The sequence below is a fragment of the Stegastes partitus genome, unplaced genomic scaffold (genome assembly GCF_000690725.1).
Source record: "Stegastes partitus isolate 25-593 unplaced genomic scaffold, Stegastes_partitus-1.0.2 Scaffold947, whole genome shotgun sequence".
NCBI classification, from domain to species: Eukaryota; Metazoa; Chordata; class Actinopteri; family Pomacentridae; genus Stegastes; species Stegastes partitus.
This window is the reverse complement of record NW_007578678.1, coordinates 98618-120941: the sequence shown is the minus strand read 5'-3', so window position 1 is coordinate 120941 and position 22324 is coordinate 98618. Positions and strand designations below refer to the sequence as shown.

At 40.9% G+C, this 22324-nt stretch overlaps 1 protein-coding gene across 3 annotated transcripts in view; it reads right to left on the bottom strand.

Moving 5' to 3' along the window:
• The window catches only part of LOC103366463 (ATP-binding cassette sub-family A member 1-like), a 38598-nt gene extending 19387 nt beyond the window's left edge, over positions 1–19211 (bottom strand). For 2 of the 3 annotated variants that reach the window (XM_008294199.1, XM_008294201.1), the window contains exons 1-8: positions 19029–19211; positions 15062–15170; positions 13701–13794; positions 12336–12477; positions 12015–12133; positions 7638–7759; positions 5223–5414; positions 3655–3744 (exon numbers count right to left, since the gene is read on the bottom strand). In XM_008294199.1, coding sequence (XP_008292421.1) covers positions 3655–3744; positions 5223–5414; positions 7638–7759; positions 12015–12133; positions 12336–12477; positions 13701–13794; positions 15062–15127 — 825 coding nt within the window. In that variant the 5' untranslated portion in view covers positions 15128–15170; positions 19029–19211. The remainder of the gene's footprint in view (positions 1–3654; positions 3745–5222; positions 5415–7637; positions 7760–12014; positions 12134–12335; positions 12478–13700; positions 13795–15061; positions 15171–19028) is intronic. The other variant, XM_008294200.1, reaches the window with a different exon arrangement.
• Positions 19212–22324: the final 3113 nt, after the last annotated feature.

Sequence of the window (22324 nt, the reverse complement as noted above, 5' to 3'; positions counted from 1 at the left end):
TTGTCACCCGTGTAACTTAAAATCAATTGCTGTCGAGTTTAAAGCACCTAATTCTTATTCTGACTGTATTTTGGCCAAAAAATTCCACAGTTTTCTAGCAAAGAAAAGGTGAAACCGAAAAAAGCTGTTGTGTCTCAGATCACAGACGCGCTCCCAGAGATCGTTCTGTTCGTGGTTATTTTGCAGCTGAGCCTGCAGCCACATCAAACTGTCACATGCTTTCCTGTTCTTTCATGCACAAAGTACTGGGTGTGATAATTTCTATGAGTGTGTGTGTGTGTGTGTGTGTGCACGTTGTGTGGGTCTGTGTGCATATCTGGGTCTTTGTGTAGGTGGTTTTCTGCTGTGGCTGTCAGTGTGCATTTATGCGTTAAAAAGGTCTGTGCATGTGTGTGTTACATATGTACTGTGTGAAAGAGTCTTCATCATTTCATCGCCGGAGGCTACAGTCGCTGCAAAAACAAACAAAGCAGTGACTGACAACAACCTCAACCTCCATTTTTTTTCCTCCTGTTTTGGTGTCAAATGCTTGAACACACACACACACAAACTACTGTCTTCTTAAGTATTTTTTTTGTCTGTGTTTGCTTGCCAAACTTTTGTATGTAGGTCTGTACGAGGGGGTATTTGCTTGTGCGACTGAGCAAATGTGTCATTTCCCTAGTGGGCTACTGCCCATGTTAACTTGGGTGACTAGGTGAGTAATACAAGCGCTTGCATGTATGCGCGGGCACACACACACACACACAAAAGACAGGCAGCAGAAGAGGATCGTCCCGGAGTAACCTCACAGCGGCGCCTGTCTGAGGTTACTAAAGTTCAAGTTTCTGCTCCAGCTCACAAGTATTTAGACCAGAACAGCTCCGGGGGCCAATCATAAATTAATTGTTAACATGAAATCACGAATTTAACTACATTACACTAAATCAGGTTGTGGCCTGGATAGTCCAAGAGTTTAGAGAAGAAACAGTTTGTATGAAAGCTGCTAGAAACCTGATCTCTGTAAGAAAACAGACTACAGACCTTCACCATTTTTAATTTATTTACTTTTTACTTCTTTTAATGTTGTTTAATGTTGTTTTCCTTACACTTCTCTTTGAATCTGTACAGCACTTTGTAACCCTGTTTTGAAAAGCGCTATATAAATAAAGCTTATAATTATTATTATTATTATTATTAGTTGAGGTTAAATATCTCGGTGTTGTGACCATGTGAACTTTGAATGTGTAAGAGGTTCATTTATATTTAGAGAATCTAACCAAGCTTCCGTTTCAGATATCAGGCAGATATTCACCACAGCGACGGACGAATCATGAAAGTTTGAGAGCCGAGGTTACTGGAGTTTATTCGTACGCTCCCTATTGCTTTGCTAAGCAATCACTTAAGCAGCTTAGGGCAAACAATACATTAAAGATACAGAGATGTCACTAAAGATTCCAAGAAGTATGATGATTAAAAATTCAAAAAGAATTAAAGGGATGACTTTGCCAGACTTGTCAGGGGAAGGAAGTTAATGATCTGCTTTTTTTTTTTTTTTTTTTTGGCAATTACCACCAATCATAATGAAGGCTTCAGTAACAGCCTGAGAACAAGAAGGAATCCAGATTATTGGTGTTAAAATCTCTGCACTGCCAGCCTCCTGAGCCAAATGAAATAATCTCCTTAGAGAGAAAAAGGTTAAGAGGAATACTGTAAGTAATTAGAAATTAACAACAATAAATTTGGGTGTTAATCGAGAAAATACTGAAGAACATCTTTAACAATTTATCTTATTCTATAATGAAGACAGTTTTGCAAGGACTATTTTGTACATCATTTTCCATGCAGCTATGAGATGCAGGTTGATCAACATGGCTAATAATCATTTTGGTTTGTTCCTCCACAATCCCAGGCTCATAACTAATCCTTATCAACATGCAATGCTTACAGAGAGAGCTTAGGGTAAACAGTACACAGCATAGAAAAATGTAATTTAACGCTGCAACAAAAAACAACCAGCAAGTCATTTAGTATGAATAAATGGTTTTTCTTAGAGCAACTGGGGAAGGATGACTTTCCATGTTTCTAATGCAATTATTTTGTCGATTTCTTTTTACTTGAAATACTTAGAAAGTACATCCTAGGAGAAAAAATGCAATAGATGCTATTATATCTTTACATTTTCTGAAAATGTGTAATATCCTCGTGGCTTGTCACATTGTCTGTCAATGTGGATATGGGCTTTTTTCTCGACTTCTGAAAATACATTAAGCTCGTAGTTCTTTTTGCCTCCCAACAGTGATAAGCCCTGGATTGAAAGGCAGGCTGCAGATGATTACTGGTTAGGAAATGGAGGTTACATGGGTGCATTTCTCCATTCTGCCAGGCACATACCTCATCTATCAGCTGGCGAAGCAAACCCATATAATCTGCTAGAGACAAAATAACACCCAAGAATGATTTCTAGCTAATCAGAGCTGAAATGGATGATCTTGTTTTTGTGAATATGTAACCATGTCTTCACATGTCATACCTGAAATATCAGCAACCTAAAATAAACCCAACGTCTCCACAGAGGTGTGAAGAATCAACGAGTTGTGGTTCAGAAACGAACACGGAGGAAGTTGTGCAAGAATGATTTTGGTCAGCATTCTTCCGTTTTCCTTGGTCTGTTAAATTCTTTATGAGTTCGTGTTTGTTAATCATGGCACTCTGACACAGTGCAGAGCAAAGGAGAACTTGGTTGGGTGGGAAGGGGATGAAACTGCTTGCTGAAGTTTGCAACATTAAGCGGATGAGGAAAGAAGAAAAGATCAGTTCATCAATGTTCTTCCAGCTGCTTAGACAGGAAGCGCTATCACACACACACACACACACACACACACACGCAGACACACACAGACACGCAGACACACACAGACACGCACACTTGTACCAACAGTTGGGTCTTTATGTTTTGTCAAGTCAGCAGTGTGTGAGCCTGAGAGAAAAGGGGGTTGTGTTGTGTTTGTGCTGCTGCTTTGCTTCTCCCCTTTCTCACAACATTCCAACAACTCATACTGAAGTTACATTAGCTTAGGCCAGGCCCGTGCACGTGTGTGTGTGTGTGTGTGTGTGTGTGTGTGAGCATGTCATCCTATACTGTTTATTTAGCTGTATGCGCAACAGCGAATACAATGCACCTGGTTAGTGGCTGAGTAAGGCTTTTTTGTCACCACCCAGAGAAATATTTCACACAGTCTATACACCATTAGGCTTCAAAAAGGTGTATTTTTAGCAGGATATTTATAATTTAGACTATAATTTGCTGCCTATTGTGTCAATGCAGGGAAACAAGTTAATAATCCTTCATTAAAGTGGTTGAAAAAATTAAAACATGCACATTAGTGAATGTGCTTTCTATGATTCCAAACTCCAAGAAAAAGCTCAGAATCCTTGTTTGTGCACATGTGTGTTAATGCTGCCGATGTGGCCCTGACCCCCAGCGGCCCCAGCTGCTACTACTACATGTAACCCGCATGTACAACAACTGTAACATTACTTCACCGAGACCCGATTCTTGGAAATAATCGATTTTATTCACAAACTGGGGACTGACCTTTGGAAACAAATACTTCATAAGCCCTGTTTGTACCTCGTCTAACACGTGTGGGTGGTGTTCGTTGGCTTATTTACCTCCACGGCCAGTGCTCCCAGGCTCCCTAGAAGATTGTCGGTTGCAGCTGAGACCTCCTGCACGACTTTGGGGTCCGACTTCACATCCCTCTGTTAAACAGAAAATGAAACGTCATTATAACTGTGCTGCAAAGATTTCCTAGTTGGGGGCACAAACAATCAATTTGCATCCTGCAAGTAAATGTTGACATTATTTAGGGTCTTCATATCTGCATTATTTATTCATTTCATTTTGAAACATCTCCAACGGAATGATTTTCTCTCAGGTGTTTTCCCCTCATGCAAAGATAATGCAAAGGAAAAAGCTCATCACACACTCAGAGGAGGGTGAGAGTTAAGAAAGTTGAAGGAGAGGTGGGAGAGAAAGGAGAAGAACAACACTGAGGTCAAAGGTGAAAGAGGAGGGGAGCTGAGAAGGAACAACAGGTCAGTGCGACTTTGACCTCCTATGTTCCCGTCAGTCAAACTGCTGAGTGTGTGTGTGTGTGTGTGTGTGTGTGTTCTCATCTGTCACACTAAGTTGTCAGCTGCTGGAATGTCTGACATTTGATAAAGCACAAGTGTCGCTGAAGACAGAACAGCCGTCTACAAAGAGTGAAAGATACCGCAGCTTTCTAGCGCGTTCTCTCTCCCTCATTTGCTCGCGGTTTTAGTCTCGCTTTCTCTTCCCCGGACAATTTCTCTACCTCCTTCTGTGAGACACAAACACATATGCAGGGGATAAACTGGAGAATGCAGCGTTATGCAAGAGTTCTTGCCCTCACATTTTGCACAATTTTTCTGCTGCTGGAACACATTTCCAGTCTTGCGTCAACATGTAACAGAGTTTGGACATTGAATTTTTAAGGAGTTGTTTCCAATCCTTGTCTCAGATGAGAGAGAAACACACTAACTCAGCGCACTAACTGTCACAGCTATGCTCGAGGTTATTGGCTTTATTTATCTCTAAAACAGTAAAAGAGACATTTTATACTTCTCTTCCTTTGCTCTTTTTTCCTCATTCTACAGTTGAGTACACAATGTTTTGTTCACCTCTTGCCACCCCAACCATCGTGACTCACATTTAGGTCACGGGTTTTATGGGAAGGGGCAGGACAGTCGGGAACATGCAGGCAGAGGAGAGGAGAGGAGAGGTAACGCAGAGCAGGGAAGGGAGGAGAGGAAAGAAAACAGGAAAACAGAAAGCATTTCATAGTAAGCAAAAAAAAAGTGAGGTATCAGGGATATACCTAAAATGGATAAACACTGGGTCTAAAACTTTGATTGTGATTCCCCGCAAGAGCTTTGAAAATGATTCCTCTTGTTAGTTCCACAGCCAGTGCCTCATGCTTTGATTGTCACAGTAAAGGATTCAAATTATTTAAGATTTATTTAGAGCAACACTCAAATATTTCTGCTCATAAAGGCACTACGGACAGTTTTCAATTAAAAGGACTCCCCTCCCCTCAAATTATAAAAAATAATGCCAATGTTGGTAAGAATTCACTTTAATTTAATAGCTGGTGTTTGGCTGTGAAACATGAGATCAGGTGTAAAACTACAACTGGACAATCAAAGGATAAACTCACCCGAATTGGTTTTAGGAAATCCAAGTTGGACAGAAAGTGGCTCTGGGCCTTGTTGAGCCAGTCGCTGGAGGACTTGCAGATTATTTCTTGAGTCATACGGGACACGTTGTGGTCAGCAATGTAGACAAACTCCTCCAGGGGTGTGGTGTTGCAGAGGTCTCTGAGGTGGAAGCCAAAACCTTTGGTGAGTACCTGAATAGAGAGAGAGAGAAAGAGAGAGAGAGAAACAAGGATTTAGACAATGTAGAGAATTATAAAAAAAAGCACCTGAGTGTTTGATGCTGTGAGAGGACAGAGAAGGAGAGAAAACTTTACAAGATGATCGTGTTTAGTTCAGCTTGGATGTTACAATATAGAAATCCTTTAAGCTAACAAAAAAGAGTGAAGCAATCCTCACAAGTGATAGAGGCAATTATTTTTTTTATCTCTTTCAGAACATAAAAACGCTTTAACACAGCAGGTACCAAGACACAGATGATTATTTCGACATAATGCTTCAGCTACAATGGATCTGATGAGTGATACTGCATTGTTGTGTGGTGAGAAACCCAGCTTGTGTTTCCACACACAGAGCTCCCTTTGTGGACGCTTTTGAGATCATTAGAACAAAAACAGACGCATTCCTTACAGCTGATCATGACAACAAAACAATGATGCTCCCAGAAAGATATCGCTGAGCAACCGTGAGGTAAGAAATGTTCTGAATGTCAGTGCTGGGCCATGCCAAGGACATCTCCTGGAAAAGAGCAGCGGACTCCAAGTCAGACTCTCTTCCAAGAAACTCATTTGGTCGCAATATATTATCGTATTTTTTTTTCTTTTTTTATTGATTAAAAAATCTTTGTCATTTACTAAAATCGTTTTTCCTCCGTTTCTGAAAAAAGAAAGTTTTTTTAACACATCATTTGGAAGACGACGCGCAGCTGCCTCCACGAAGGCGGAGTAACCAAATGTCCCTTTTCTGGAACATTGAGGCGTTCAAGGACTGGACAGAAGCTCTATTTTTCTCTGACAGAATCAAGATGTGTGTGCTTGTGTGGGAGAGAGCTCACTGACTTGTCCTCTGAATGTCCTTGACCATTCTGTGTTATGCCATCATGTCTATCAGACTTTGTACCAGAGACATACACGCACACAGAGTCACAACTGATAATCTTTTCATTGGAAAAACATCAGGGCTTACAGCAGTCAGTTTGGAGGATTGGGACTCAGACTAAAATGCCAGACAGAGAATCCAAAATATCATTTTCCTTTGAGAAATTTCATAATCTTACGTCAGTCTGTTTTGTTCTCACGCTTCTCAATGCTGTCAAACAATGTAAACAGGGCAGAGAAATGATAAGCGTTCCTTAATTTTCCTCTCCTCTCGTTAAATAATGTCGTCTGTGACCTTCCGGGCTTAATGCACATCACGCTCTGCGATCAATAGATGTCTGGTGAGAGAGGGATGAGCTGAGCTGAATAAGATGGTGTAACGTGAATTTGTCTTTGAGCTTCTGTCCCTGCACGTGAGCTGAAATGTGGGGAAGGGAGGATGGAAGTGGAGCAGTCATGTGACTCCAAGCCCTCCAACTGCAGAGCGGGGATGATGAGATGGGTTGGGCTGGGAGATGTTTTTGAGATGGACCTGGTTGACCGAATCAAGTCTATATATGTGATATGATGTGATGTATACACAAATACACTTAATTTGAATGTAAGAGGAGGAGCTGAGTGTGTGTGTGTGTGTGTGTGTGTGTGTGTGTGATAACATGTGCATGGGGGTCGCTATTAAATAGATTATGTCAGCTAAAAACAATTTATGCACAGCAAGAGGGGAATGAAATTAATAGCAGGGGAGGAAGCAATAACAGGAAGAGGATGTGAGATCTTATGTGAGATACATGAAAAAAAAACTAATCAGAATTAAAACAGAAAAAAAAAAAATCTATCCATCTAGAGGTCCAAATGATCTTAATTATATTAGGATAGGGAGAAACAAATACAATGAAAAGACAGATGGGAGAGGGCCCACTGCCCAACAGCCTCTACACCCATCCACCCCCCTACCCACAGTGATTTTTCTCCCGGGTATTAAGGGCTTAGCTGTGCCACAGCAGAATCCTTTGGCCCAGCAGACGCCACGGAGCCAAGGTCACTGGATTTATGCACAGGCGCTGTGGCCAGGGGGAGTATGATTATCTCATATGTGAAAATGACAAGAGGCTGTTCACAGGTGTCGATCAAGAAAATTTAACCCAACAGTGGTTTATGATCACTTACTGATGGAAAAAGAAAATGTATGTATGTGAATGGAACCCCTTGCCCAGTGTCAGCTGAGATGGCCCTTCAGCCTCCTGCAACCCTCTAGGATAAAAATGTTCAAACTAATGCATGGATGAGTTCAAGGTATTTTTTTTAAAGTCAATATTTTACCTTCTCCAGATTGACATCGGCCTCCACGATGTGCTTCAGTGCATGGTGAGGAAGTGATGCGTTGTGGTGCAGAAAGTGTGAAAGGGTCTCGTTGTCTCGCAAAAAGTCCTTCAGCTTAAAACCTAAGAAAGGAAACACAAGACACAAAAGGTCAGCCAACTAATGAAGCACAAAAACCCTCTTTGATAGAAAAGGAAAAAAAAAATCTTTATTTAGAAGCTTATTTTTAAACCAAGATGTATGATACAAAGTCAAATTATATTATGTAAACTATCGTTTTATGTCAAATCTATTAATTTGTCTCAAAATTCGCTAATATATACCAGTGCTGTGGACGACCCAGTGACAGATACACGATTTAGTGACAAATTAAATGTGACCATAAGAAATAAATCACTGAATGAATGCGTGTTCTCTCCGCGCTCAGAGAGCATGTTGTACTTTGCTGCATTCCAAAGAAGTCAAACCATTTCTGAAACTGGCCGGAGTCAGCGTTGTGGTTACGGGAACACACAAACACGCACATACAGTTCCACTCTTCTTCCTCTCAGCTTTGAATTTATTATTTTTTTTATGCAACTGAGGTTACTTCAGGTCATTCCACTTTGGTCCAAATTCTGCCTCCTCTTTCTCAAACTCTCTCACCTCCTGAAGTTCCCCCTTTTTCCACCTTTCGCATACTCTTCTGTATTGTGAGCCACCTTTTGCCCAGTTTCTCTGCGTTATTTACTGGTTGCAGCTTGAAAGCAAGAATATAGAGGAACCGAGGCAGCGAGGACGCAGATCGGTTTCGCGGCTCGCAGGCTGCCAGCATAACTTCATGCTTTTATCTTAGCTTTACTTCATGCATTAAGACTGATTACGTCTCACCCCAAAAGAGGTTTATACATTCTTTAGCTGCCTTGTTATTAAGATGAAAACATTTACTTAAGAATGAATGATTGCTGCTCCTATTTCACTTGTGTACTCTGCTCTGCCCGAGTCTGTTCACAAGTTGATAAGTATAATTGTAATATCTGGATTTATATCTTCCTACTTGGACTCCCATCATGTGTTGCTCCCCTCCCTTCCTCTCTAGCAAATCATTTTTCTTCTCTCTGTTTCTATAACTATTAAATGACAACCACAGAGACATGCACAGTCACACACAGGAAACACTTTGCTTCAACACAACTGAACATCCCTTGGGAGGAAGTGAAAGAGAACAGTATGTTTCTGCGTACGTAGGGGGCACATGTGTCTTATCACTCTCCCTCGCTGCTATGCTATTCATTAGAGTGTGCATGTCCCTGCTGTCCATATGAAGCTATGCGAGTGTAACTGTGCACCTCTGCCTGCGTGTGCATGTACGTAACCTCAAGTCTCAGAGGTTAACAACCAGGGAAGACTAATAAGGCCTAATCAGCGTCCCAGGAGGAAGTAACAGCTCCCGTGGTGCGTCGTACCCGCGGGCCCTCGAGGACACACCGGAGTGGATACTATACCCTTGTTAAAATGGAAAGTCTAGCAGTAGTTTACTTAGCCAGCAAAGTTGCTTCGCTTGTATGTGTGTGCACACATCATTTCCTTGTTTGTTCTTATCCGTGCGTGTTGCCTTTATTTGAGCTGCCTAAGTGGTCTAAATCCTCAAGAGTTATCAGGAACAGAGACGTTTTTGAAGTGAGACGACGTAAGAAGCCTTATCTCTGTTTGTTTGTGTGTGTTTTCCTGTGATGGAGCCAGCGCGATACGAGGGCGAGTCCAACATTAACACTTACAGGTCTGTGCATGCCTATGCTGTCATCCCGAAATTAAATAACACACACCTTAACAACAAGTGTCATCACTGGTCAAACTAGTCTACAAACAGGCTGTGGAGCATTTCTGTGGAATCACCTATTCCTTAAATCTACCACAATATGACCCACAAACACAAAACGTCCTGAATTCTAGTTGCACTTCTGCACTGATTCAGATTTGCAGTAAAGTCAGCTCACAAAATGGCTGCATGGTGAGTGGACTGTTATCAATGAGGAGAGGAAAAACAACTTTTTGGTTTGTGTCTGTTAATGCTCAACTATGTGTGAGCTGCTGGTGAGAGCCTGTTTATGATGAAGACCTTCTTAATCTAAACAGGGTGATAATCTGATCGGCCCTCACTTCCCCGTGAGTTGAAGTCGTCGTGTGGGGCCGACGGTTGAGGTTAGCCGAGAAGAAATAGTCACAGAGGTTTCTCTGGTTTGTCTTTGCAAACACATGTGAAGTGTCCATTTCAAAAGGTCGACACCAAGGTACTCAATCAAGCTTAGAAGTCACATAAAATATTAGAGTGGTAAAGAATCTGTGATGTTCTCCTTTATCATGCAGTTCCACTTACAGTTCCACCAGTGTGACAAAACAAGTACTTAGATAAGACAAGCTCAACATTAACTATCCCAGAACATTCATCTCATCTTTATGTTTCAACCTGATGCCTTTCTGTCATGTCATGCTCTTGCCTCATACAGCAGAAATCCACAAAACGTGATCAACAGCAACAAAAAAAAACCCCACAGCAGTTTATCTAGTGGCCTATAGGCAAAATCTCTTATCTCTTTCGTCAACAGTCCCCCCACCTCTATCAGTTTAAATCTCATTCGCTGACCCCGTCAATTGCTGAATTATTAACCAACACGTGCGGGGCTCTGCTCGCAGCTCTTTGATCCAGCCTGTTATTCTTATAGCGTCGCTCTGCAGCAGCAGCAGCAGCATCAGCTCTGTTTCCCTCCTCCTGCATCATATATTAAAGTGTCTGAAATATATCAGTGCGTTCCCTCTTGTGGATTAAATACAGGGGGGGAATATGGGATTGAGCAGACACCTGTGCATTTAGAAATCAGTTGTGATGAAGTGCACAGATGCTCAGAAGCTGTATTAAATAATAAAAGTATGAAAATAGAAAAAAAAAAAAAAGATGCATGGCTATGTTGATTCCAATTAAAATGTAATGACCCAGAGACAGTAGATAAGATGAAGTAGACCTATTACTGCGTTCTAATGAAGACACAAAAGGAAAAGAGACACAACATGAGGAACATGTCCAAAAATGTCAATCAAAAATTACCAGCACATGCTTACGTTTCGCTTTGAAATGTAATCTTACAACGTTTTTCAAACCCCGCTATGCTGCAGGAATCATTGCGTAACAAAAGTGAAGCTTCTGGGCGAACAGCAGACGGTAGCCAAAACAAGAAAAACCTTGATTGTTCTGCTTTGTTGCATAATTACTGATGCTCTGCTCAATATACCCTTACATTAGGGTCTCATGTGAAATCAAGTCAATGCCCCGCTATTTATAGAAAGTAAATGGAGTGATTATCACATGAGTATGAAAGAAATTACTGCCGTAGCAAGGCAACACTAATGGAACAAACGAAAGAACAGCCAGTCTAATTAGACTCCAGCAATTAACAGAAGCTGGCCGTTACGTCACTGCTGTTTGTTGTTCCTGCACTCTGTCCTGTAATGCTCTTCCCTCTGTTATAATCCTCATTTTTCTACAGTAGTAATGTATTTTTTTTTTAATAGTGCCATTACTTTTTTTCTTTTTTTTTTTTGTCCCAGCTGTCTGCAAAAACAGATATTGCCCACCTCACACTACCTATGAGTAATGGGTGCTCATATAAAACATACATTTTGTCGTTTGTGTGACTTCTATTCAAGTGAGATAAATTAAGTGCAAAGTTCAACTTTTCCATTTTCAGAGAGATGACCTTTCGCTGCTATATCATCATCATAAATCTCTCGCTCAACATAAAATGTTGCGCCACAAAACCCATTTTTAAGTTTGAAAGTATTTAACAAAACTGACAGCAGAGTTTACAAACCACCTTCCAGACTGTGAACGGTCCTCGTAGGCAGGAAGCAGCAACATTCCACTGAAGACAAACTACTAAATCTATGCTGTGATTATATAATGATCGCCAGGGTGGAGCACAATTTCCTTTTTTTTGTTTTTTTTTTTCGGTCTTGTACCACCGCTGCCACGAGAAGTGCAACACCCCGGAGCCGCTGGGAGACGGCCCCACCACGGCTGGCAGACCGTGATAAGAGTCAGGGCTAACATCAGTTGCATCAGCCACAAATGAGACCTTGTCGAATCGCTTTATCGTGGTTTGACATATCAGTGATCAGTTTTTTGTTAATTTATTGATCTGCAATGCTTCATCCGCTTTGTATTAACTGAGCGGCAAATCTCATGGTGCCTAGTTTATTTAAAATCTAACAGATTAAAGCTACCGTGCAACTACATTCTGGTGTTTCTTTTGGTTGAAATGAGCACAGAAAGAAAGCATGAATCTGTGATTAATGGGAAAGTGAAGGTGAAGAAGCACAGAACAATCAAATACGTGTCCTTACGAGCAGTGTTCTTCTGCAGCTTCCTGAGAGCTCTCAGCAGTCCCTTGTAGCCTTCATAGCTCCGATCATTCTGAGTGTACAGCAGGATCTTCTTGGCATCGGTGAACAGACGAGAGATGCTGGTAATGTTTGAAGAGACACAAGAAACACAATCAGACCCAGTGTTTCTCGTTCCTCGAGAATACACCGAGGATCTCTTCTCAATTTTCTAAAATAATATATCTTGTGAAAGAATCCGAGCTAATGTGCCGATAAACAGCGGAACAATGCTCCCGCAAAATTACACAAAACAGACGATGAATACACAATGAGGTTGCTCACATAGAATCGTTAAAGTTTCCCACCACCCCGGGACTCTCTCCAGGGGTGGGATTGCGGAAGCAGGGGTTGTTGGCGTTACAGATGATGCCTTGTACCCAGGGCAGGGTACCTGCTGAGGGCATGGCCTTGTTGGGAAAGTGGCCTGAAAAAAAACATACAAGTTTTATGATTAGTTTTAAGGGCGGACTCAAATAACAGTAAAAAAAAAAAGAGAAGGATGATAATAGTTATAGACATCATAAGGCCTCACTGGAGTATAAGAGCACGTCAGTCACTCTTGTAAAAGCATTTTCTCAGTAACAGGTTATTTCATTCCACATATCACTTAAACACCCGAAAGCGCTCCCCTGGGTTTAAGCAATTATGTAAGAACACCTAACACTCTAGCGCAACATGCGTGTAATATTGCTGTACTTCTGCTAACCACTTCCAGCCACTATTAATAATAACCTACATTGACTGTAGCATATACAACACCAGCATCAGCATCGATGAAATTGGCTTTTAAAAGCACTGACTTTATCTTTACGATTGTTTGAATTCTTATCAGCTGACTTTACTGCTACTGTTGCAATTTACTGACGATAACCAGCTATTATACTGGAAAGATAAGCGCAGAAGACGAGAAAAGGGTCGAGGAGCTGACACACTTCTTCGAGTTTACTGGGTTAACTGGGCTAAACTGACGTTGTGATGTACCACGGGGAATTTGTTCTATTGGTGTCACACGCATGCTTGTCATACAGTTAATGTAATATTTGTATAGTTACATAACTGAACTGGATGCATTTAAAAGCAGGAGCATGTAAATATGAGTAAGTGAATGAAAGAGCACAATCCTTTATCTGTTTTATATATTCTGTATAAGTGGGAAAATCTGCTCCAGGTTATTTTGTTATGTTTTTTTGTTTGTTTTCCCAATTTCTGAATGACAACTTTATTGAGTTGAATCCTGGTCAAAGTTGTGAAACCACCTGCGTTGACGACAGATATGGTCATTCCTTTTTCCAGGAGCTGAAGATCATATCGCTTGTTCACTAAGTACAAACAAATATTGACAAATCCAGCTGATCCCTCTGTGACAAAACCATGGAAACCTTGGTTAACCAACATGTTGCGCTTGGCAAGAGTCGAGTGGCAAAGGTTTTTCCTCAAAACTGACAATGTGTTAAAACGACAGCTAAAGTAAAATGTGGAAAAAGTTAGCTCAGATTTGACTGCCTTGTGTTTATGTAACAACAAAATGGAAGCAAATAACCAGTTCTTTGATTTTGGCTTTAAGAACATTACAACCTTTAATTCCTTCTTGTGTGAGCCACTTTTTGAGATCTAATAACCTGTAAAGTTGCATTCGACAACACTTACATTCATGTTGCTCGTAGGGTGGATAATGTATCCGGACTGATATCAGGATGAAGAAGATGAACAGAGGCCATATGATCTCAATCAGCAGCTGGATCTAAAACATACAGGACGATGACAGAAAGTTAATCAATGACATGAAAGAAATCTTTGCACTCTTAGGGACACAAAACACATAAAACTCACGAGTTAATCATCTCAAAACAGCAATATTTTTACTTTGTGTTTTATGGTTTTTCTGCACTGACAGTTCACCTGAGGTAATTTCTAGTGTTTTAGAAGAAAAAAAAAACACATCATGCAGAGTGAGGAAGGGTCTGTCAGCTGTTGCCTTTTGTAAACAGTAATCCCAGTATGAGTCTGAGTAAAGTATATGGGTCAATAAGGGGCGACAGAGTGAGAAAGAGAGAGAGACAGAGGTCTGCCGGGTTTAAAGGACTATGGCTTTGTCCATCTGCGCCATATGGCCTCTGTGCTTCAGCTGCCGCCGTGTCAGCCGTAAACCACACGGCAGACATACAGCGTGGGGATAAAGAATAAAGCCAGTGTCTTAGAAAATGTACCGTATCCCTTTGTTGGGAGTAATTGGACTGAAAGTCAAGCAGCCACAGCCGTCACTTTGAGGAACACTTTCTGCTTGATGGACAAACGGCGCGACTGTACACAGACGAGCCTCCCAGCATATAAAGAAGCACTATTCTACAGTTCAAACTGAATTTCATTTACATATATTTTGAGCGTGTGGGCATCAGCCAGCGCGGGATAGTAGCTGGACAATAGATCTGACAGTGTCTCATCATCACATCTTTCACTGACTCACAGAAAGCTGTAAACTGTAACAGTTTTCGCTCCAAGTGGCTCAGATGACAATTACATCGTTGCCATTGTTGTGGGCTGCGTACACATCGGAACAACGCGTATTAATTAGACTCTGTAAGGCGTTTATGAGAAGGCATGTGACATCGGGAAGAAAACACCACTTATTCAAAGTCGACCCACTGAAAATGTGAGTGAGACTACTCACGCGGGGCTACTGATATCTCTCCATCTCTTTTTTTTGTAGTCTTATCTAGGAATTTGCTTGATGGCATCATTAGCAACTTCAAACAACGTGATACAGGAGTTGAAGGAAATGAGTCTGCCTGACTGAATATAGAAAAAAATATAGAAGCTGAAAGGTTTCTTTGGGGATTATGAATAACGATTTAACCAGAAAAAGCAACACGAAATAAGGAAAACTAGTGTTCTGAGAGACATGAATCTACAAAAAGATAAAAAGGGAGAAACAAAACTCAAACATATAATGTACTCATCCAGTTTATGATTATTGCAGGTTAAGATTTTTTAAAAACCCTTCTACTTACAGTCTGTCTCCGTCGGTAGGTGAAGTTCTTCCACAGCAGTAAACCCAGTTGAGTGGAGACTGCCATGTCGCCGTCTTCCCAGCCTCACTGAGCGCGCTCCGGCTCCTCACTGTAAACACAAAACGACAAGAAAGGGAGTCAACCAGTGCGATCCACGTATATAAGAGGCAAAACTAGCACACGCAAAGCCAGCAAAAACTAGTTTGTTCGCTGTGAAAAAGCCACAGATTAAACACAGCCTGCTAACTAACCCTCAACTTGTGGAAGCAGACGTGGTTGACCAGAAAACTGTCTCACACAGTGACGCAGAAAAATGTGAAAACAGAACAGAAAGTCGCTCCATTAACCAACTACAGCATGCAATTGTACCAAGCGATTGTCCAGCAGATCATGTCGCAGTACAAAACAAAGCAAAGTTTCCAAAACAACAAAAAATCATCAATTGGAACAGAGCAAGCATTACTTGAAATAGGCAAATTGCCACAAGATACAAAGAGGCCACATGATAACAAATTCACCTAATTGAGCAAAAACTGAAAAACAAACCAGTCAAAAGTACAGCAACGAAGTCAACTGCCCAGCCAGAAAAAGCTGCTAACTCCTGTAAATTCAGGCCCACTTTATGTAGACTCGTCTGTCCAAAGGTTGAGTTACACTTTGTCGGGGAGAATGAGTGGGAGGGGGGGCAGCTCTCATTCGGTGAAAGTTGTTGCTAATCCCTTTATCATCACTGATTCCCTCCTTAACACCTCAGCATCGCACACAATGATGCTTTGCATGTAAATGTTAAAATATCACTTACTGTCGTTCTATTTGTTTGACCGAGACAACGCGACCGACTGATTGAACGGCGTTACTCAACACTGTTAAGACTTGATAAACGGCATGTCATTCATCCCGTATGAAAAACTGTGACAACTTTTTTTCCCCTATTTGTTTATTAGATCAACTGTCCTTGGATTTGTGGTCAGACTTGTTTAATGCAACATTCTCTGATCAGACCACAGAGTCGATGCTGTAGCAAACACATTGGGAGGCTGTATTTGCACTCCTGTTTCTGAGACAGACACCTGGTCGTCAAAAGCTAAATTAAAAACCCCTTAATAAGGAGCTAAGGGTCTCAGATGGAGGAGTTAACAGCGTTTCTGTAATGAAATGAAGCAGATGTTGTATTATATTAAATGTTTAGCTCCAGAATGTGTCACAGCTCCTGTAATTAAGTTCTTATATTGATAAATAACTCATGTAAATACTGTATGGACACGTGCTTGGCGACGTTTTATTCAACACTGTATAAAAACAAACTCCCAATTTAAAGGCTGCTATCTCAAATTTGAAGGTTAACTCAGAGATGCAACTGGATTTTGATCTGTTTATCAAGCTGAAAGTCCATTGTACAGTATAAAGCTGAATGGATGTCAGAAAGACAAACAGCACAACAACGTCAGTGACCACTGATCATTTACTTGCGGCCTGAAAAAAAACAAAGCTCCTCTAATACACCCAGTACTTTAACTCTCTCCATGACTTTACACAACATTTTTTCCAATGTAATCAAATAACACTATAGTCACATCTAACCACTTTTTCTGCAACACATTTCTAAGATGACAGAGAAAATGAATCCCTTCTGACATTAAAAAAAACAACACAGTAAGTGTCAAGAAATGATTCATCACAATACAGATTTTAACCCTTGTGATACTAAACAAAAGGATTGACGTTTCCACTGCTACCATTTCCCCACATTGTCTGCCACTTTGTTTGCATTTTAAAGCCAGTAAGTCACTTTCTAAAATTTCCACAGCCACAAGCAACTGGCGAAAATTGAGCAAATCCACTGGAATGTATTAAATGTTGCAATAAAACTAACAAGAACTTTGGGATGGACAAACATCACGGTGACCCGCGCGCGATGTTTGCCGTGCTGCTACATCTGTTTTCTCTCTGACTCATTTTAATGGCAGCACTGATTTAACTGTTTCATTGAAGAACTACGCGAGATGCCTCCTATGGACCTGCTCCGAGGCACGACAACACAGCTGACCATTTGCAAACAGTTGCACGAGCAGATCAGAGGGATTTAACGAGGACACGTGAAGAACCCTTAAAAGACAAAAACATCATCAGCACAGGCTTTTCTTCGCGCACATCTTTGATCAATATCAAGGCAGATGCTCTTCCCCCCTCTCTGATATTCCATTACACTGCTGCACAAATCCTGTGAGATGAGCGAGAAAGAAAACACCTCCTGCATCACCATATTACAGACTGCACTGTTGCTGTTTGAGAGGGTTGACAATTCAATTCACACCTTCAGGTTTGGCACATTGAATGCCTTTGTCCCCCCCCCATCTCCTGATTACATTGTCAGTTTTGATAACTGGCAGGAATTGTGTTTTTACAGCTGCAACACGATCATGTGGGAAAAGACATCCTAACAGATCGTCGTGTTAATGTGTTTATTCACAATTAAAACGCTTGATTTCCATCATCTTCGCTCAGCTGATGCTTTCTGTAATGACAGAAATCAGCCCAGTGTGATGGTCTGAGTCCTTTTCGACGAGCTTATCCTCCAACAATCGTCTGATCTCCGATAAACAATGTGGTGAAAACACATCGTACGCAGAGACAAGTGGGGGGTTCTCTCTCTTCTGTGATGTGCAGCCCAAATGGTGCAGAGCCAGTGCGCCTCTAGTGGCGCACGACGCAAAAAAAAATATCATAACTTGTTTACCATCAATCCTCGCTCACGTGTTATATCACACTCACAGTGGATATTTTTTTTCTCTTAACTTTATTGTCTTTTATTGTTTTCTGAAAATACTTAACAGATGACTCAAACTGTGATAAAAACTAGGCTAGATCATTTTTACCATCAAGAAAAAGAAACCATATAATCGTCGACGTTCTGCAGGAAAAAAACAACAACACAATTTTGCTTCTTCAAGGGACGAATGAAAACATCAAGCAAATGCATTTCGTCGACACTGCAGCATCTCTGCAGATATGTATGTTGAGAAAAACAGTACAAATGAACCGTTTTCTGCGCTGAACCTCGTGAAAAACACCAAAACCCACATCAAAATAAAAACAACGAGAAATGGGTGATATTTAATTGCCATGAAAGAAAAATCTTTTGCATTGTGACCAAGTGTCAACATTAAGACAGACTGTCAAATTTCATCGTCTAACTGTCTGACTTTTGTGCTTCAGTTTCATTGTTCTGTTGAACTGAGGTTACTGTCGGTCATAAGCTCCGCGATGCTGACCAGCAGCAGCGTCAAGTCAGCCAAAGTTAAACTACGAGCAAGAAGAATGAGCTTTCAGCATTAAACCGCAACCAACGGGAATTAAAAACGCTTCAATTTGGTACTGATATAACCCTCTGTAACCTTAGTAAGCTTTGTACTATGGGTGTAAATCGAAGGACACGAAGCAAAGATGTGCATATTTGCTGTCTTTCTCTTTCTATAAGGTTCACATTTTTGCAAATAAACACCTTGTAATAAAAAAGGCTTTTATTTTGGTACAGCTCCCCGGATTTCCAGTATGTAAGTGTCGCTCATTGACTATTTCTATTCTCCCCTACACACGGGTCTAAATGCAAAAATAGAGCCAAAAGCAGTTGCGTTGACTGACATGTCACCAAAACAACGACTTCACCTTTATCATAAAATGTCCATTCAGCTTATTAAAATTCCTGCTTAACTCTGCGACGTTAACATTAAGAAAAAACAGGTTAAAAATCCGCTAATAATTTAACGGCAGCAATTCAAGGACCAAAACAACTGTTTGCATTTAAATCCAGAATGAGAATATTAAGCTGAAAACATATGCAAAAATGTCTATATGACTTTTTAAAAAATATCTATAACATGGTGACATCCCTTTGTTGATTCAACAAAGAAACTCTTAAGCCCCCCACTCAAAAAGACAAAAACTCAAAACAAAGCTTCTAACTCACCGACCGTGGTCCTGAACGGTGCGTTTATCCACTTTTTCGCTTCTCATAAATTGAAATTCCTTTTTCTCCGAGATAAGTCATAAACGGTGAATAAAACTGCGCTCCTTGTTGTGCCGTTACGGTGCTCGGCTGCGCTTGAGTCTCAGTGTCTGACAAAAGTGTTTTTTCTCCCCCGCCAGGCTTTTATAGCGCGGCTCGGTGCGCAGCGGCAGCAGAGGTAACTACCGGTCACCGTTTGTTGCTGCTCCCATATAAGGCAAGCACGTGCGGAGTCAAAACATCTCTTAAAGGGCCAGCGACACCTCGGGGGCCTCGTCGCTGCTGCTTTTCAATTAAAGCCCCTTTCACACAGGCGCCCTGCTCCATCAATCTGACGGCAACCAAACGTGCCGGCTTCGTTGTCTGAATGGTGGTCACGTTGCTGTAAAAAGTCGCTCAGTGCAATCGTTTTTTTTAAGGTCAGAACCGGGTAACGCTTCCATGTCACTTGCACAAGTCTGAATTGTGCATAATCACATTAAGGAATAGGCATGAGCAAGCAGCTTCATTTAAGGGAGGATTTGTCACATTCCAACACCAATATTAATCCAAAAACATCACTTACAGATATATTTTCGAAATCGGCATGGCATCACAATACAAATTGACATACTTTTTGTTGCCTTTCAGGTTCAAACAGACTCCTGCACTCTGTCTAACTTGCAATGATGCATTTATTAGTGCAAAGTGTCCCTGCAAGACCTTCATGACCTGCCTGTTTTTTTTTTTTTGCCTGATGAAGGTTTAGCACCAGAACATTGCACTAATAAATATATCAGTGTGCAGGAGTCTGTCCGAACCTGTTGGATAGACTCGTCCCTCTCCTACACAACCAGCCTCATGTAACAGATGTGCAAAGACTTCCTTCATTTGTTTGTTTTTTTTTTCTTTAAAATTGCAGTAAACATTCAGAAGTTGACTCTGGTAAAAACAACAGCTGTCCATCACAAGATGAATGCTCAGTTCAGGGCTTTCAGAAGCATCCAGCAAAAATCGCAAAGGTGAAGTTACTACTCATGTACAGCACTAAAAGCCAGAGCATGCCTTCTTCCCTGCTTCCGGAAAGGTCTCACATTTGAAACATTTTCTGTCAAAGTCCACCAAAAAATACAACTCTCAGTCCTTTGTGCATCTGAGGTGACGACTACACCTATTCATCCCTGTACATAACTGTACATATTAAATACATATTCAACAGTGGTTGCGTGCCAAATGTACAACACTCACCTTTCTCATTCACTCTGCAAGTTCCGATCTATTAGGCTACAAAATGAAATGTCCTTATGCAATATAATCTACTACAAAAAGTTGCTGGCCTCAGCTAGAAACACGGGGCGCAACTCCCATTTTGGGGCATAACTGTAAAGTCAGTTATTACTGTCCACAAAACTCAAATGTTTGTTTCTTACAGTTTCTTACTTTGACGCCCTTTGAAAATCAGTATGTGAGAGAGAAACCAAAAAAAGCACAGTACAGGTTGCTGAAGCAGTCAAATGTGGCTTTGAACTGTTGCTCCATGCACCTTATTTGTCCGACCTACACAGTCTGACTTCTTCTGCAAGATATAACGAAGCATTAACATTAGCAAAATGTTAGGAAAATTCTTCCGTGGAGTCCTAACTGCTCCAAATCAATACACTGAGTCGTCTCTTAAGTGAAAGCAAAGTTTTACTAGCAGCAAGGAATTACTTAGTTACTATTGACATGAGAGTAAAGAAATGTAGCATTTATACAGGCGTACAACAGACATCTCCTCTGCTCCCATCTGCTGAGCACAGGGTTGGTTTCTTTTTGCAGGTTCTGTGCATGCCATCTTTCGCGGCCTTCTGTATTTCAAAAGTTGGACAAAGATCATTGAATCATAACATATAACACTGAATCTTTATAACACGGACCTTCTTCTGGAAATGATAGCGAAGTTTAAACATCGGTGGACCATTGAAGTTAAACAACCCTCCAAGTTGTTTCTTTCCCCACAAGCTGTTGACAGGGGCTAAAGTTTGTTGTCTCACGCTGTTTAGGACCGTTTCCTCGAAGCTTATTGAGTACCTGCAGCATCAGATAGCGGTAGAATCGAGAAGTGTCTCCAAAGAGTTTGTGCAAGTGGAACAATTACAGCACCGCAAACTTCACTAGTTTTCTTAGAATTTTAAATTATCTGAAAGGAAAATGGGGAGCTGATCAGTGGTAGTATCTGTTTTCGTCGCAGTAAAGTCTTATTATTATTTTATATTGTGGCCTAATAGATTTGAAATTGTAGAGCACTATGAAAGGAGAGTTGTGGTTTGGGCAAAGCGAGCAGGATTCAGACATGAAGCCGACACGTTCAGTTGCCGTCAGATTAACAGAAAGGATTGCATGTCTGAAAGGGCTTTAGTGGTGAGCTTAACAAGGTTGTAGGGAAATCTAATATTTATATTACTACTAATACTACTTTTAGAATAAAACCACTTCTACTCAAGTTAAGTCACTATTTTTATATAGTACATTTAAAACAACAGCTGCAGAGAAATCCCCCTAACAGGTTTACAGTACATAACAAAGGGAGGGTGCCTTCACTGGGAGAGGTTAGGGTAGTCGGACTCACCTGCTGTCTATGTGCTATCGTCTTAAAAATCCACCCTATACACCTGTGACTGAAAGAAAAGAAATACAAACAAGCAACAGCATTTTTCCTCCAATATCAGTATGAAAATAAAGTGCAGTCTGATCATTCTGTGCTCCAGAATATTCTACCCATCAAGTACAAACTATAAGAAAGAGAAGACACAATTACAATAACCCTGAGGACCTTCTTTAAACCTACAACAACTTCAAATCCCTCTTTGGTCATTGATTAAACCCCTAAAACCTCATCTCTACTACATAAACACGTTTTTCATTACTTGAAAATAATCCCTTCTCGCCTTAAAATGGCTTAAATGCAACTCTACACTGTTGCTTCTTTCAGAATGTCCAGCTCTGTGAATTCTCTACTGAAGCCCTATAAAACTACTTTATGCTACGTGATGGCAAGTTATGCTACTGAAGTAATTTAGTCATGCATGTTTGACCCAGAAACCGATTCTCAAGAAGACTGATACAGAAAACCCCACCCCACAAAATGATAGGATTGGTTCCTTAGGTTTGGTAAGCACGAAATGCTGGAAGTCTGAGTTTGTGTTTCTGAGACTGTCATTAGAACACTGCAGTTATCGTTGACTGCTTATTTCGCTCACCATGTGTCTTCGAGCATAAGAAAAACACCACGTTAACAA